General features: G+C 46.4%; 1 protein-coding gene across 1 annotated transcript in view; it reads right to left on the bottom strand.

The window, feature by feature from the left end:
• The window catches only part of LOC138516300 (uncharacterized), a 1,253,275-nt gene that overhangs the window by 1,177,095 nt on the left and 57,232 nt on the right, over positions 1 to 18,948 (bottom strand). The window contains exon 3 of the mRNA XM_069631312.1: positions 14,472 to 14,541. Within this exon, the coding sequence (XP_069487413.1) occupies positions 14,472 to 14,541 (70 nt within the window). The remainder of the gene's footprint in view (positions 1 to 14,471; positions 14,542 to 18,948) is intronic.

Genomic DNA, 18,948 nt, shown 5'->3' with positions numbered 1-18,948 from the left:
GCCTCCTTGACTCCCTTGGCAATGTAACTAATGGCTGACATGGTAAAAATGATGACATGGAATGTTAGGGGGTTAAATAATTAAGTAAAATGCAAAAGAGTAGGCATGTACATCAAGAGGAACAGATATGGGATAGCACTACTTCAGGAAACGCATTTGGATGCCCCTAAACAGGGGAACCTGGCAAGGGCGTGGGGAGGTGTGCTGGTAGGTTCCACATACTCGACCTATGTAAGAGTGGTCCTCACTTGAGTGGGCCTGGCTATCCCGTTTAGGGTGCTGTCCACGAAGACAGATAATGAGGGCAGGATGGCAATATTACATGGCATGTTGGAAAACCGGGAGGTATGTATTGTAAACACATATGCGCTAAATCACAATGCCACAGTGTTCTTTATTGTATGCCAGGATGGCACCCTATAGGGATGGACAATTGTATGGGTCAGGGATTGTAATTGCACTTTAGACCCTGCCATGGACACATCGGATGATAAACATAAAAGGCCGTCCCAGCCAGCAAAGGTGTTGAATTCTCTACTACAGCATTAACAGCTGCTGGATTTGTGGAGGGAGAAACACGGCGGGGTCAGGGATTACTCTTACTTGCACCCCCACATTTATATAAGAGAATTGATTATGTGTTTGTCAGCGAGGAGCATGCAAATAGATTCTCAGAAGTCAAATACTTGGCAGTCTCATATTGAACTGGCAGGTGTTTGCGCCAAGACCACCCAAACCTACATGGAGGTTGAGGAGCGAATCACAGAGCATTCGCCGATCACATCAGGAAAAGGACAGAGGAATATATCGCAGTAAACGAGGGGAGTGTTCAAAAAGTAGTTACTGTGTAGGAAGCGTAAAGGGTGGTTATCAGTGGCAAAATGATAGCTGAGTCGGTGGAAGTGCAGAAAGTCATCACTAATGATCTAAAGGGGATGGAAGAGAAAAGCCAAAGCAGACAAGGACCATGTAGAGGGGGCGATTGAACTAAAGCAGGCTTGCCTAGTACAATGGGAAAGGCTGGGGAAGCTTAACTATGCGAAATACTTGGAAAAGAGCCATGCACAGGGTGATAAGCCGGGTAGAATTATAGCCTGGTTATACAGGAACTGAGACGCTAGGCCACTTATATTTTCCATCCAAAATAGAGAATAGGAGGAGGTGAACACACAAGCAGGCATTAATGGGGTGTTCGTAGAGTATTATCAGGCATTATGCGCAGATCTCCAGGGGTGCGAGGACCGGGACCTACAGGATACCCAGGATCTTATCACCCTACCATGCTTAGACGCAGAGCAGGCAGAGACACTGGAGGCACTTATTACCCTGGAAGAGGTCACTGCCACCACTAGAGAATTGCCTACAGGAAAGGCTAGAGGTGTAGATGAGCTCCCCAGCAAATTTTACAAGGCCTATGTAGGCGCATTGACGCCGCTACTGGCTAAGGCTTACAACAAAGCATACACTGAGAAGCTATTGCCTGAGAGTATGAAGGAGGCCCTGATAATCCTGCTGCTAAAACCGAATAAAATAAGCACAGACTGCGGTTGCTATAGACCACTGTCATTGTTAAACCAAGCTAGCAAGATCATTACGTCAATCTTGGCAAACAGACTCTGCAACGTAATACACGCATTGAGCAACCCAGATCAGACCGGGTATGTACCTCGACGGAATATTGCTGAGAACCTCAGCAGGCTACACCATGTGATGTATAGCTCAAAAGACTACACAGCGGAATGTGCACTGGTGTCATTGGACGCTGCTAAAGCATTAAACAGTACATTGGAACTGGTTATATGCCACTATGACGAGGATGGGGATTGGGATTGGGCCGAAGTACATGAGTTGGGTACAATTGATCTATACCAAACTAATGGCCAGGGTCTGAACTGGAGTACATACTCAAATAAATGGCAATTATACTGAGTCACAAGACAGGGCTGCCCGCTGACTCCAATGCTATATATCATAGCAGCGGAACGGATAGCGGCATACTTGCGGCAGGAATATCGAGACACAGGTATAGCTGTAGATAGGGTCAAGCATGTAGAGTGCATGCATGCAGCAATATGTTGCTGTATCTTAGTGATCCAGTGGCAAATCTGGCATACATTCTAGAGGTACTGGAGAATTCCAGTTCACTGACAGAAATCAGAATAACCAGGGGCAAGTCATGTCTATTGCCATTGGCTGCGATAGCTCATGTGGCCAAGGAAGAGCTACCTGTCCTGCCCCTACCTTGAGTAGGTACTCCTTCAGATACTTGGGAGTGAATATATATTACGACCCCAAACGGGAGCATGAATTCAACACAGTGCAGGCCAAGAACAGGTTGGTGAAATCTATGGAGTTCTGGAGTAAGCTACCTCATTCAGTGATGGGCAGGGCAGCGCTGCTAAAAATTATGGCACTGCCAAGACTCATGGATTGCTTCACGAATGTCCCATACAGTCTCCCAAGGCGGTTTTTCCGAGACTTAGAGAACATTTGTTGGGGCTTCCTGTGGCAGGAGGGGAGGAACAGAGCGGCTCTGGCGGTACTACAGAGGCCGTACGATCAAGGGGGTCTGAGGATCCCAAAGTTCTAGCTATACTTCTTGGCGAGCCAACTATAATATATGATTCAATGGATGGCCGACGATCCCACGATAGAGACTGCGCTACTGCTGCCGGCAATTAAAAAAAAGGTACCTAAGGGATCTATTTTGGATCCCTGCTAAGGAACTGGGAGATTGCCCTTACCTGGTAAAACTGGGCATTGAGGTTTGGAAGAGAACCTGCAGAGACATGGGACAGGAAGAACTGCTCTGTCCACAGGCTCCCTTAGCAGCAATTTTAGATGGTATACCAGGTAGTAAGGCGATGGTGAGGGCAAGATGGGAAGAATGTGGGATAGCTACAGTTGGAGACTTTCGGAACGAAGAAGGGTTGATGTCCTTTGGGGAGTTGAAGGAGGGCACAGGGATACACAATACTGTGTTAAAGGTAGTGAAATGCAGATGGCCGAAGAGTACGGAAGAGACCATAGAGAGCGAAGAAATAGAGATGCTAATCACAGTGGCAGAGCGCGGACATGCCATCTCAAGGATCTACGAGGTATTGATAGGAAAGGCTTCGGGAACTGAGTTGAAGTGCAAGGAGAGGTGGGAGAGAGAACTTGGCAGGCCTATGCAAGATGGGGAATGGAAGGGAATTATGCAATATCATAAGGAGGTCTCTAGGAATGCCAGACTACAATTGATACAGTTACACGTTACACAGAGGGCCTACCTTACACCAACTGTCATAGCTACATTTAAAGGGGTGGGCATCCAGAATTGTCTTAGATGCAGAGACGGGACGCCAGACTCATACATATGTTCTGGGGATTCCCAGTAGTGCAGGGGTTCTGGAAGAAGGTGGCACGTAAGGCGACTCGAGGGGAAAAAGAATTAGATATCCCGACCACGGAGGCTTGCATGTTGGGTAGCTTTAAGAGAAGTGCAAAGGATAAACTGTTCAATAAATTAAGAAATTAAAGGACTTAATGTACATTACGGCCAAACGTAGCATAGGCATGAAGTGGAATGATGCCAGAGAACCAAATGTATCTAGATGGTGGAGAGATTCGGAGGGGTGGGTGGAAGCGGAAACGGGGGTGTGGGAGAAGGCATCAGGGTACCAAGATACTGACCCTGGGATGGGCATTCAACGATGGATTGTGCTCACTGTGAATTTATTTGCATGTAATAACGATGATGGAGGCCACACTGGACCTGCACACAAATGTTTGGCATGTGGTCGCCATCTCGGAATGGGACCAAAATGCCACCAATGTTGCCATCAGGACCAGCGGTCTACTGAGTCTGTGACAACACCACCACAAGGTGATACATAGCACATGAATATTACAGCAAGCACTGTGGATTCTGGAACCCAACACCTCTAGTTAAGAGCATCGTTAAGTGTCTGCTTGCTTCCAGTGGCCAATCCCATGTGTGCTGAAAGGAGGGCTGCTGACTATGTGCAGTGGATTGGGGGTGGATTGGGGGTGGGTATAATAAATATTAGCACCTGGCATGGGGGAGGATGTCAATCAGGAGGCAAGGAACACGGGCTGAATCTCCCGATGTAAGCCAACGTTCCAAGCTGCCTGATGGTTGCTTCCCCCTCCTGCCATCTTCTCCCCACCACCCTTTGCCTTTTTCTCCCCCCTTCCCACTTACCTGATCTGCCGCCGCCACAGCAGCAGATGCCGCAGCTGCTGCTGCTTCTGCTAATGGTCCGCTGTGGTCGCTATGGAAATAGAAGAGGGGCTCCGTATGGAGCTCCACCTTCCAGATCCATGGTGTTCATCTTACTGAAGTATTTTCATTCAATGAACGGGAATACATTCATTGAAGGAAAATACAATGCTGTCAGCACCCCGGATTAGGCTGATAACACCCGACCAGTCCTGCCGGATCGGGTCTTAACGCTTAATTATAAAATGTTACATTCACTGTTTCAATCACTTGGTTTGATTGCTGTGGAGACATTTGTTAATTTCTATGTTAAGTACCTCAAACAATATTGGCAAATAGAACTATCATTTTCTCTCTAGATAATATGTTATTAATCTAAGCAGGACAGGAAGCACGTTGAAAAACGGCTGTTTGGATTATATAAAGATAAACGGAACAGATTTGACCAATGTGCCTGTAACCCAAAAGGAAAGGAGTAAATGCCCGATTCCAAGTACTATAGCATGAGATCATTGAAATGTGCCAAACCGGGAATACATCGCAGATGATTAATGCACCAGTTTAACAAGCCTGAGCATAAGCACTTTTAAGTTTATCAGCCTTGAAAAAGACAGTTACGGGTCGAAACACGCGTCAGCAACAATAATTTATGAATAAATTGATCGCCATGTCAAATACCAAATGTCTCACTATTGAATTTTCAACTTATAAAAGACTATTAGCTTAGGGAACCTGCGCGTGTCAACACAGGTACTGATCACTCAGCCAATAGGTTATTAATCTACACTACATGCATAAAGGGAAGAGCTTGATCTAGCAATTTAATTTCAAATACATTGAAGACAAAATGGTTAAACTGTGTTTAATGTGGGAAAATCTATACTCCATTCTAGCTCTCGTCTTGTCCTGCACCAACTCCTAAAAAGAGTTATGGACTACCACCCCATCCCCCTGGCACACCTCATATAGATATCTTTTTGCACACACCCGTTCACAAAGAAGGTTCCATGTCAATACCTCCTTCCGCTCACACCAAAAAGAAGAAAAAAACAACAACAAAATAAATGACTTTTCAGTCAAGATGACAGAAATGAGGTTTGATTAACCAGCACTGGAGAGCAATTGTAGGACAAGATTATAAGGGTGTCTTTCCACTCTCTGTTCAAGATTAATGGCATTGTCTCCGATCTCGGTAAACTCTACAGACTATGTTCTCCCGGAATTAACTATGAGAAACTTTTGTTGAGTCTTGCCAGAACAGCACGGATGCCTATCCCATGGGAGAGAAAGGACAGCAATGATATAGAATTGACCTTCTGTCCTATGTACAGTTGACTACAACTAGATCACAAAGGTCATGGGCCAAGAGGAAGCATGCTGCCCATCGGTGCTCAGACCAAGAGGTTTGGGGTTGGATTTGGACATGTGAAGTAAGGAGAGTTCAGATGGAGGGCTCCAGCAGTCCCCCCCCCCACCACATTCGCCTTTCAGCTGTGTCTAGCGATTATGTGGGGCTGATAAACACTTTCATGAAGTAGGATGCTCGTGTAGGAGCCATCTATTCAGGTACCTGAAAGACAAAAGATCTGGATGCCTGACAGGCAAAGACTTCAGAAGGAAAGCTTTCTGATATTGAATGCGCTTTTTTAGTTGTGGTTCGTGTTGGGAAGGTTTGCATGCATGTTTACATCTTAAAAAAAGAAAACCTGTTGAAATGTACGAACTTAGGTGTGAGGAATAGCAAGCCATTAAGGAGACAAACATGAAATGTAAAAACATTTTAATAAAAAGTGTCGATGTGTGCAAATCCTTTTTCACTCCTGGTTTTATCTTGTAGTCATACTAACATTTAAAGAGAAAAACTGGACCCAGCAAGTGGATGCTTCCTTTAAGTACCCCAGTGCCTCATACTATTCAAACCATAAGGCCTACACCAGAGGGAGCACAGCAGGACAGCCCGGTTATATCCTGTTCCTAGCCCCAAGCAGCGTGTCCAAACGGAGTACCTTGAGAAGGCTAGCAGAGAACGGGAGCGAAAGAAGAGTATTCAACGCCAGCCATTATGCAGGTTGAACAAAGTGTCGGCTTGTACTGTGTAGGGCATAAAGTAAACTAACACTGCACAATGTTTACCCATTGCCATTCTTGTTAGGGCTTATTTTCAACATAGGAGTGCGTGATCTTCGCACGGGTGGCAGGAAACTATTCCAAGATTATTCACATGCAACGAAGGTGCACTGCGCACAATGCAGGGCGCGCATAAACCCAAGATGGAGTCAGAACAGCAAGAATGTCTGAATGCAAGGGTGTGTGCAGAGGCAGACTGGCCAGCATCATCAACGGCTCAGGGGGCGCTTTCTTGTTGGTTTAGGGCTGCCTTCCTGTGTGTGGTCACTTCCCTGCCCACTTCCTGTCAAGTTCATGCCACTTTCGGAGACAAAACAATTTTAAACCAAACTTTAGCACAAATAAAAGGGCTTGTGAGACTTGGACCTCCCTCCTACAATCATCAGGGTAAATATTAGTTATCTGCATCTACATGCATGGCTGGTCTTTCCTTGGTGGGTAGATAGCTCACTGAGTTTGGAGCATGTTGTTTAGATCTGTGCTTATACTACAGACGTGGTCGAGTCCTGGAAGGGCTGAAACATTTTCTTGCCCTGATGAAAAAATGTGTACCATTAAAATAACTAATATTGGCACATGGAGATCGTTATTGACCTCCTCTCAGCCAATCAGATGTTGAGTGCCGTAAATAACTACAGGTTTGACTGCGCTCTGAATATTCTGTCTTCAAAAGCAGACAGGGAAACAACAATAGAAACAATGGCATTTTCAGGCAAGATGTCTTTCTTTTTTGTTCAACCAAATCTTTATTTGCATTTAGTTCACATTTGCATTGTACAATACCTTCAATATACTATCCACATAATGCTCCACACGTATCAACCTCTTGCTACTCAGCAGCTTTCTCCAATTGAGATCATATAATCAGAAACTCAACAGTAACTGTGCTAACATTCCAAGTATAGCTTCAAATTAGAACTGTACATCTTGTGCAGGCGTATAGTGCCACATGTGCAATATCTTGAACTGCAGCTCTTGGTGCTGTGCTGAGGTATATGGACCAAACCACCCCCTTATGGCTTGTCCCCACTCCTTAACTGAGAAACCTCTTCCCACACATGCTTGCCAATTGCCACTCACCCCCAGCAGGTGGCCCTGCCCCCTTTTTGCCTAGGAGAATTTTGTACATGGAGGAAATCAGCCGCCTATTGGTTTCACGCACCGAGAATAATACCTCCCACTCCGACAATTCCCTCGTGGCTCCCTCCATAACTGTTGGTGTGCCCCCTGCCACCAGTGGCTGAGCTATTGGTAAGCATAGTAGTCCTCTTTCCTCAACTGATATTCTCTACTGCAATCCGCAAAGGTTTTAAGGCGTACTCCCTCATAAGTCTCTGATTTCTCTCATAGCCTCCGCTATCCACCGGCGACACCTATTGCGGTCCATTCCCGGCCGAAAGGCAGAATTCCTAAGATGGGGTTATGTGGCGATGGCCAAGTCGCTAGATGGTGCCTCTTATTCAGTTTGCCCCAGATTCCTAGCATACTCCTCGTTATCGGGTTCTCCACAACCCCTCTCGGTCTATCAACCCTCCTCAGCCAGGCTAACTCTCCTGCCACCGCCTGCTCCATGCCCAGGCAGTGCTTCCTATTGTCCGTTCTACGCCATTCTGCTGTGCCTGAAAATATTTAACTTGATTGGGACAACCCACCCACGCCACTTAGTTCTGTATAGAGGGTTACTCCCTACCCAAGCCATCTCTCCATACCAAACTAAGTTCATGGTGTTCTCTTGTATGCCCCATAGAACTCTCCCCAGCAAGCGCAGCTCCTGGAATAGGTTGGGGAGGCGACAGAGGATGTTGATCTTCACAATGGCTATCCTCCCTAAGCATGAGACAAATAGCCCTTTCAAACTTGTTAGGCCGGCCTTATCTTAACGCACAATAGAGGGGTAGTTTGCCTTAATAATCTGGCTAATGCTGGAGGTAACATTGATTCTTAAATACCTAACTGGGCCCTCTGCCCACCGAAATGGGGTGCTAGCCATCAAGCGCTCTCGCTCCGCCTTTCCCACCGACCAATTCTGAATCTCAGACTTTGAGAAGTTGATCTTAAAGTCTGACACTTTCGAGAATTTCCCGATTTCCTTCATGATCATCTGGAGCGAATACGTTGGCTTGGAAACAATGAGGATGACGTTGTCTGCAAACAATCAGCTTGTGTGGTGCGAGTTAGCCCACTTGATCCTGTGTATCTCCTCATTCTCCCTCATTTGTTGAGAAAATGGCTCCACACCACTGCAAAGAGTAGGGGACAAAGGGGCCAGCACGGTTTGGTTCGCCTACTGATTGAGAATGGGTTTGTCAGCCCCCCATTCACCTTCACTCTTACTTTCAGTGACTGGGAATTTGTTTGAGCAATTTCTTTAAAGTTTGGTCTGACCCCTATTGTGCATAGCATCCCAAACATGAAGTTCCAATTTACCTGGTTGAATGCCTTTTGGGCTTTAAGTGTTAACAGACATGTACCGGCTTCCTCCCCTTTGCGGCTTCATCATTAATATGCAGCACCCGTATATTGTCAAAAATGTTCCGTCCCTGCATGAACCCAGATTGGTCCTGCAAAATCAAGAATGGCAGCACCCCCTCCAGCCTAGCGGCCAGTACTCTGGTATATGATTTGGCATCGACAATAATGAGTGTGATCGGCCTGTAAGAAGAGGCCAGCTGTGGGTTTTTCTGCGGCTTCGGGATGAGGGTAATGTGAGCTATCTCCATGGATGGTGCTATCTTGCTCCCCTCCCAAAATTCATTGAATAACTCTGTCATGTAAAATATAGCTGTGAGCCCATACTCTCCCAGACTTTTATGAAGCTTCAATCTTGCGATCGCCTGTTGCACCTCCTTCCATGATATCGACCCCTTTAACTGCTCCTCCTGGGCCTCACTGAGCCGCAGCCCAGTCCACCCCGCCAAGTATGCCACCTGCTCCTCACTGTCTCACAGTTCTTCCTTGTAGAGGGTAGCAAAAAACTCTTCCAACACCCTCCTTTTACCCCTTTCAGAGCCCCCTATGCGCTCACCCCCATCCTCCGGGGTCACTATGAAAGCACTCTGCTCTTTGCTGCACAGTTGTCTCACTAGGACCGTCCCAACTTTAGTCCCATGCTTGTACAAGGTCTGCTTAGACTTCAGTAAGGTACTGTCTACCGAGCTTCCAACAAGATGTTTAAGCTGTCCCCTTGGATGGGTTAGCTGTCTAGCTATCCTGTTGGTACCGGGCTCCTTATGAGACGCCTCTAGACTCCCCATCTCTAGTTCCAGGACCAGCTCTGTTGCTTTCCTAGCCTCATGTAGATCTTTTGACTCCTTTATCAGAAGGTTCCTAATATGCATCATGAAATTGTCCCATTGCTCCCCTATTGTCCCCTCGCCCTCTTTGCCCGCCCTCACATATTTATTTATTTCCGCTTCCACGAGAGCCGTATCCCTTTATCTCCAAGGAGGTAGTCTTCCAGTCTCCACCCCTTGTACACTTTACGCAATCCCACTCCCTCCCATTCCAACAGGACTGTTGCATGATCTGAAAACAGTCATGTTTCTTATGTGAACCCTCATGATGGCTCGCACTAGCCTTTGCGTTGCTAAAATGTAATCTATCCGGGATTAGGTTTTATGCACATGCCTATAAAAAGAGTAATCTTTCTCCTGTGGATGGTGAATTCACCATGTGTCCTATATACCCACCTCCTCGATCTTCCCTCTTAGCTGTTTGGACATGGTTCCCGTTCCATCCCCCTCACCCCACTCAAACGATCCATAGCAGGGTCTATGGCCATATTACAATCACCTGGCACCACCAGTTCGCCTTCTCCAAACCCTCCTAATTCAGTCAAACCTCCCCCCTGTAGAAACTGTTCCTGTGTCTGTTTAGGCGCGTATAGCGAGACCCACGTGTAGCATTGAGCACCCAGTTTCCCTTTCACCATCACTTACCTTGCCCGTGGGCCTCTTTTTACCATAACCCCCTTCCAGTTTAATAGATTTATGGAACATTAAAGCCAACCCCGCCCTCTTGCTCCCCGCCATGGAATGGTATTCCACTGGGTATTCTCTATTTCCCAGCCTCTCCACATCTACCTTCAGCAGGTGCATTTCTTGCAGGCATACGATCCCTTCCACCGCTTTTGCTGATTTGCCTCAGCACTGTCAGCCTCTTACTCAGACTGTTCAGCCCCTCACATTCCATGATTCTTAATTACACATTGCCCATTCGCCGTAATAAATCCCGACTCTCCCGATCCATCCCCCCGCACTTCCTCCGAGTACTGCATATCCACACCCTCGATCCCAGAAAAGCACCATGCATTGAAAAAAATAAAAAAACCCTGGATCCGCCATCCAGGCTCTGGACGTGTCCCCCATTTCCGAGCATGCAGCATCGCCCACCCACTCCCCGGTCTCAGCCTCTCCCTCTCTCCTACTTTACAACCACTGCACCCTTGGTGGCAAAAACTCATACTTCGGCTGGGTCACAGCCCCTGTGACCCGTTTGAGTCAGATCAGGACTTTTCCCCATTTTTCAAAGAAATCCACCGCTGGTGGCTCCCTGACACAGGTCTCAAATTTCCATCTAAATGTTTCTGCCCCACCAGTCTTTTTAGATCCTGCAAGCTCATACCCAGAATCATCAGTCCCTCTTCCACCTGCGACACTGTTTTTTCCTCATTTCCGATCTGAAATTGCAGTCTTGCCAGGAATAGTGCTTCAGCTTCCTTCTGGTTGCCTCCTCCATGAGGAGTTTCAGCAAACTCCTCTGACCTAATGTCACTTGAGATAAGTCGTCAAACATTTGGACTTCGCTCCCCCACAGCTGTATTTTACCTATCCCCCATTGCTGCACTCATAATCCTGGATTTGTCCTTTAAGCTTGCAATTTGATCAGAACGTCTCGTGGGCGGGCCCTGGGTTCCGCTCTCCGTCTTCCCATTTTGTGCACTCTATCAATATGCAGCCCGTGCCCTTGATCACCATCTGTCAGCCCTGTGAACATCTCCCTAACCCCTCCAGGTCAGTGCCTTCCACCCCCTCCTGGAGGACTGTAATCTGGATGTTATCCATCTGAGATCTGTTTTATAGATCTTCACATTTTTCCTCGAACATTATCAACTACTCTTCCACACTTTGCGCCTGCTGGACCAGCTCGGGAACCTTCTCGGTCAGTCCAGTGATGAGAGTTTCCACTTCCATTACCCTCTCCCCCAAGCTGTCAATGTCCCACTGGTTCACCGCCTCTGCCTGTGCGAGATCCTCCTTAATGATGACTGCCTCTGTCTTCTCTGTCTCTGTGAGCTCACTCTTGAACTTGTCAAGCACAGCATTTAAGTCCTCCTTGATGGGTGCCATCTCACCCACTCTTTTCTCTTCCAGGACCCCAAAGTGTAGAGTGTCTTGAGTGGTTCCTCGCTGATGGGGTTCCCTTATGCTGTGCCTGGATAATGAAATTCTCTTCTTCGGTCCCATCTACATCCTGCGCTCCACGTCCGAGGGCTCATATCTCTTTTCGCCCTTCTCCGTGATCCACTGGTCCTCCTATATTGGGACTCTCCTCTCCCCAGCAGCTCCTGTGATCTTACGCCTCTGGAGCCCACCCCCTTCGGTCCCCATGTGCAGGCCACACCAGGACTCTTGGTCAGGCTAGCAGCACCCCCTGATCCCTCGTAGGGGGCCTCCACCTTTCCCCTACCTATCCCACTGCCACCTTGTTTTGGGTTCTGCAGGTCTCCACCCAGCCCATTGCTCGTCCTCCAACCTGCAAGGTGCCTCCCCTAAGAGTCTGATCCTGGACCTTCCTTGCTTATCGGCTGTTTACAGCTCACACGTCTTTTTCCTGAGCCCCATCAACTCCAAATGCACCCTGTCCTTTGGTCGCACGGTGGTCTCTGCCTGGGCCCAAAAAGGCACTGCCCATTGCAGAGCTCATCACCGTCCCTCTGTGCTGCTCTCAGGGCAGCGACACACCTTGAGCCTGCCAGTCCTCCTCAGTGCCCCCCCCTCACCATCGCCAGCCCAATCACAATGCCTCTGCAGCCTCCAGTTCTGCTATGTGATCCAGATGGGGCTCTCCCCATGTCCCAGGCCACGAGTGCACCTTCCACTAGCTCCTCCTCCCCTGGCGTGCTCACCTCCCTTCACGTTTCCGGTCTGCCTGGAGTTCACCGCCGGGCCTCCTCTCTCTCCTCCTCGCCCTCTCACCACCTCCAGAGGTCGTCTCTCTGGCCAGCTGTTTCTTCCTGAAGTCTTCTGCTGGTCCGCTTTCACTGCTGCGGCTGCTCACCGCCTCCTGCAAGCTTCTCTGGGCACGTCACTAGCCACCGGGTTCACCGACTTCTCCTCAGGGGGTGTTCCATCCCCTCACTGCCCCTTTCCTTCATTGGAAAAATAGGAGGTCTGCTTGACCCATCGTGGCTGCCATCTTATCGGAGCTTGCGTCTCGATCCCCTCGGCCCTCAGTGTGTATCGGGCGCTGCAGGCAGCATTCCGGTTGTGGGAGCCCACACAGAGACTGTATCAGCCTCTCCAATTCAGCTCATTCACCATAATTACCGATTAAAGGGGAATTTACACCACTGTCCTCAACCACGTGTCACAAGCTCGCACTGGATGGGTCCGCTTAGCTCGCCATTTTGGCCACCCCGTGTGGAAAGATTTCTTTCAATGAGAAACTTCCTCTCTGAATGGACTTTTTTGTTGCAACATCCTATTTAACACATGAAAGAGAAAGCTAAAACATGGGAAAAGGCCTTCGTCTTCTTATGGAAAAACAGTTTACTTTTACAACACCAAATGCATGATCATGTTAAACCTGCTTACGGTCAACCCAGTTTACAAGTAACATGCTTAATTTATGAGGACAACCATGTTATTTCAATACTGCACTAAAACCACATTTAATTTACAAACGTCGTTGCCTATTGACTTTACCCAGTATTAAGGTAACATTATTTTTACTTCACCATCAAAACTACTTGTGTGTGTCAAATTGGAGTCAAAAGTTAGAATGTTAGACTTGAAAAAGGTATTTTTTCACAAGGTTTGAATGATTGTGGACCACATAACACCCCTCTAACTTTACACACCAATCAAGAGAAACGATTGAGACAGTGCCTTGTGATGAGAACGTCTCCATAGCAACGCTCCACATAAGCCTCTTGACACCACCACCAGTCGATGGAAAATGTATTTTTAAAACTCCTGGTAAACCAAATTTCTGTTAAAAATGAATAATGAAAAGTAAATCTTGTTACCAATACCGAACCATTCACCCCTCCCTCCATCCCCACAAAAAATACAGGAAGATTACCGAAGATACTGTAAGTTGTAGGTGGGTGGAAGTGAGGGATAACAGGGCATGTGGTGTGACCCCCCCCTCAAACAAGCATTGGCAGAGCCAACAGTTTGGGCTTTTTTTGTTATGGGATAGGCATTTGCTAGCCACTGTTATACTGTTTCTACTCTACCACAACATTGCAACAGCTAGAAAACAAAGCGATTAACTGCGCATCTGAGGTCTGTACCTGGCAAATGCTTATCTAATACCTCAAGCCAAAACTGTTGGCTAGGTCATTGCTTGTTTTTTAACGGGATTTCATTGCATGGAAGAGATATATATCAAGTGGCAGAAGGCACACTCGGTTAAGACATTTTTATTAAACCAGAGGCCATTTACAGCTTCAATTAAGGCCTTAACTCTAAGCAGACTGGTTAGAAAAAACAATGGCACGCTAAACTTTGAGGTGAGTGCTTGATAGTGGGAGCTCAAAGAGATCCTGTGAGGATGGTGTTAGGGTGGGGAGGGGCAGGTAGTCGAGTGGGAATGGTCATAGGGATTAGCATGGCCATGGGCTGTAAATCGGTGGGTGAATAACTAAACACCCACAAGCGGGGTGTGTCCCTCCTCCTCACATGGTATTTCCCTCCTACCTGTACTCCAATACAATAGTCTTGCGCCACCTAATAGCGCAAACTAAAAAGTGAAAACAGAAGTCTTTACTATCGGTATACTCAAAACGGGCAAATGAAAACCTGCGATCGGTGTGATCGTTTTAAACACATATCCCATCATACAAATTAATGTTCACATCATGAAACATCATATACAAGAAAGGTCGGGATACCTTTTTTATGGATGTCTTTTAGGAAGGGTGCCATGGCAGTGTGCACAAAATCAGGAGCATAGCCCATATCCTGAAAGAGAAACAGGCCATCAGTACCAACGCTTTTGTAGTGTAGCATTGCATAACTATCACCCCCATCCTGCTACAACCACTTCACTTTAATAGTCATAATGGCATTACGAGCACAACAAATGCACACACAACACCACCAGAAGCTTTACAGATGCATGCCACCATTTCTGTCCCCTTTGCAATGTGGCAAATGAACAGTTTCATATGTAATTATGTGCTTCATAAATCCACACAAAGCCGGACACTTGCAATATCTCACAAATCAGGCTAATGTAGAATTAAAGGGTTACAAACACCATATTGACATGTGCAGACACAATAATAATGTGGTATAATTCCAGGCTCATGTCTGCAGCAGGCCAACGCGAGGATATGCTTTAGTGGTAGCGTTACGGAGTCGCACAGCACTGAGAGAGCCCCGTTTCTTTGATGTGGGCTCCTAATGTCTCCCATTAGGACATTTAAGTAGGTGTATGTGATGGAATATGGCAGGGCCCACTGTTGCGAAAATCACCCGGCAAGACAGCCTACACTGCTGTAACGCTGCCACACCACACAGGCAGGGGCCACCTGAGACTGCTAAGTGCTATAATTAGAACAAAGTAGAGAATCTGAGACAGAGGTTCAAAATTGCAAGGTAAGATTTATTTTGCGCATATCATACACTCGAGCGGACTTCAGGTTCATCCACAACCAGTATTTCATGGAGAGTGGAGAACCGAAGTGCCTGAATAGTACACAGCATCTCATTTTATAAAAATATCCTGCATCAGCATAGGTAATTTGTTATTCGTTTGCAAAAGATAACACAAATATGTTCAGACTGCATACACAATAATACCATAATACCCAAAAGTCAGAACAAATTACATATTCAACAGATGTTATTGTTATGTCAAAAGTCTTCACTTTGCTTATGGCTTTAGTTACAAGTTCACAGATGGTGACTTATGTTTGAGGCCCTCCATTCCAACAATGGTCACCCTATTTGCACAACCTTTAAAGTGGAAGGGCTGAACACTATGACTCATCGTGCAACTAACCTCTGCTTAGTGCAGCCAGTCTTTACATACCATTTAGTTAGGAGAATAGAGCCATATTGGAACAGCCTTTCCTACTTTGTGGAATAGGAGGATCTGTCCTTAATGTTATTCAACCTAGGTTTATTGGTGAAGGCCAGGCGGCTGATACATACCCTCTACACGGACCCAGCCTTTTCTTGTAATGACTGACAAAGGAAGACATTAACACATTTCTATTTTGTTTTTACTCAATGACTGACAAATGCAACCCCATTTTGAATATTATTAAAAGAACAGGATTTTGATCGCAAAAAGGCATTATCTTACGGCTAACAAAGATGCATAGTATTATTATATTCTAACACACCCTGCCGGGACCGAGTTCATTCGGTCCAATATCTTAGTTGGGCTCACCCAACTAACAGTCACTGGCTACGTGGGCACCTGGGCTAGGGCAAGCACATAGGCCATGGTCACACAGATGGCCCAACACATTAATACACAGACCCAGCTTGCCACTCATGGAGTCTGCTCCTGCACTGTTCCACGTGTAGAGAACTTTGTCTAAATGACAGTTTTGATCTGTACGTGGGGGATGTTGTTCCACGTCTGGCTGTCTGTCTTCTTCTTGTTGATAGATTGTATCCATCGGCTGTGATTTTTGGATACCGAGGTTTGAGCCTCATTACTCCATCTTCTTGGGTTGAGTATGTAGTCGTGGGTTAGGATTCTTCTTGGTCTGTGTGGACTTGTCACAGTAGGGCTGGTTTCACAGGGTCTTCGCCGTGATGGGCTGTGGGTAGCCGTCAAAAGGGTTTGCAGTGGTGGCAGTGAGTCTTCAAATCTGAGGGTATGGATTCTGATCCAGTCCTTGGCAGAAGTTCTTACTCAGCTTCGCTAGATGTCTGTTCAACATCTCGATGTCTAGTTCTCTGTGATGTTCAGATATCCTTGTGAAGTTTGGAGCCCCTGACGATATCCACAGGGCCTTGTTCTGGACTATCTGAAGACTCTTCCATTGTCTTTCATTGCAGGTCATCTATGCTGGGGAGGCATACATCGGGTTAGGTCTGGTGATCACCTTGCAGATGTTGATCTTTGTCCAGAGGGGCATGGGCTTGGTCTTCAGGAGTAGGTGCAGCGCTGCCATCTTTCCTGTTGCCTTCTGCTGAGTATTCTCGATATGGCTTCCCCAGTTGAGTTTGCTGTCCAGGGTCACATCTAGTTAGCGGCTGCTGCTCTGTTTATTTCACTGTCAGTCATGACACAGTTGTGACACATATCCTTAAAGGGGAGATAAATATCCTTAAGAGGGAAACATCACAGTGTAGTCTGTCAGTGCTCGAGCCCATGCGATATGGATTTGTGTTTAAATCCAGGCACGGCCTGGTATTTAACTTTGACCCGGGCCTCTCAACACTACTTTTTCCACTCCTGGAAAAAGTCCAGCATACTGCCATATACTCTGTGCTCAACCTTTCCAGATCCACTTCCAGGCATACTCCTACTACACCAGAGGTGGGCGCGTTGGCTATGCTCACAACATGCTCACTCTAATATTAAAATTCATGCAGCGATTTGATGTTCACTACAACCGCCTTGCCTTAAGCACCTCTCGCTCCAACAAACCTGGTGTCCCCTTCCCACTTCAGTCACAAACCCAACATCAGAGCTGCTTCTTGGCGAAGGCAATCAGCAACATTTGCCCTACTCCACCCTCAAGGAGCCTCCATAAGGTGGCAAACATCCTTTGAACTGGCAATGCCAGATATTGTGCAACCCCTCCCATACAGCACCTTCCATTCAAAGCATTCCCTTCCCATTAACCGAATAAGATCTGCCTCCAAACTGAGCTCAAAATATCCCTGAAACAACAACCCCATCAACTGAGACTATCCAGAACTCCATTACCCCTCACGGTTGAAGTCTCTTGCACTACACAGGGTATATCTAAACACCCACTTTAGCTGTTGTAGTGGCTTGTACTGTCTGTCTCTCTTGCTCTTCCACTTGCCACATATCACTCCCTATCTTCCTAACAGGCTTTTTACCAGACATAGGTAAATAACTATGTATAGCTTGGGGTAACCTCGGTTTGAAATGCACAGAATCCAAATAATTTGAGCAATTCTTTCAAAGTGTTTAAATGTTTGCTGTACTGCAGTTTACACTCAAGTCTGCATTGTACTGATTTAGATAAGAAATGTTCTCTCAGTTTTTACAAGTTGAATTTTACACAATTCAAATTTCTAACTACTAGTCGTATGCAATGTAATGCTCTTATGTCCATGACTATGATCTGCTGAAAGGCTGTTCACCCCACAGTGCGTTGAGGCCACAACAATGGCAGTAGACGCTACACACATATCAAGTAACATAACATAGCATACAGGGGCAACACTCATTCTCTCTTCCCCAGCCTAGGCCAACCTCCTATGGTTTGTGGCGGGGGGACATCCTATTGTCAAAACTCTCCTTTTATGCCCCGAAGCACTCATTCTGCACAAAGGCATTTCCTGGCTTCAACACCACGGTCAGAAGGCTTGGCTTTACCAGAATTCCCATGGCCATCACCAGGTGTGTTCCTTATATGATTAGCTGATTAGTAGCCCCATAACTCCCAGGAACTCTTGAGCACACCACCAGGCCATCACATATCCACCACATGACTTAACTTAATATTGTCTGTAAAGATTGGTTTCACTTTTAAATCACAGACTCCCGTTAGTATGATATCGCTGGTCTCACCCTGAACCCCCCACCCCCCCGCTCATAGTCACACCTAACAATTCTGGGCAATAAATAGGCAGTTGTACAAAAACTTGAATTTATTTTAACTTATTTATGTCAAATCGAAGCCAAGGTGGTCTCCAGCTTTATGCCAGGGAAGTCATCACAATGTTATGTACTAAAATAATTGGTCAGCAAAAACGAAATTTTACCTGCCTGCATGACTCTCACTATTTCACACACAAGCAGTAATTTAAATAACCAATTCGATATATATATATATTATGAAGTTCTAATACTAGGCATTCCAAATACACTTCTATTGCTTATGAATAAACGGCTCTCAAAATCCAATCTCAATGTGAGGCATACAATCACATTTTAAATTCATCAAAATACAGTCCTAATTGTCCCCCATGACACCCACCATTTAAAAGAAATCAGAGGACTCTTATACCATTCAGAGCGTCTTATCTGAATGTGGTGCAAGGGCTTCTTTAACACGTGTGTGCACCTTTCCATCAACTTCTATTCATTTGCCTTCCTATCTACAGGTTTTGGGCTGGAGATATAATATTTGCCAGAAAAGGTACATTGTTAAAGCACCCTTGCCCTTCCACATATACGTAGGTCAACTTTTGCATTTCAGGATT

This window comes from Ambystoma mexicanum, chromosome 6q (assembly GCF_040938575.1).
Source record: "Ambystoma mexicanum isolate Mex_15411 chromosome 6q, UKY_AmexF1_1, whole genome shotgun sequence".
NCBI classification, from domain to species: domain Eukaryota; kingdom Metazoa; phylum Chordata; class Amphibia; order Caudata; family Ambystomatidae; genus Ambystoma; species Ambystoma mexicanum.
This window is presented reverse-complemented; position numbering and strand designations above follow the sequence as displayed.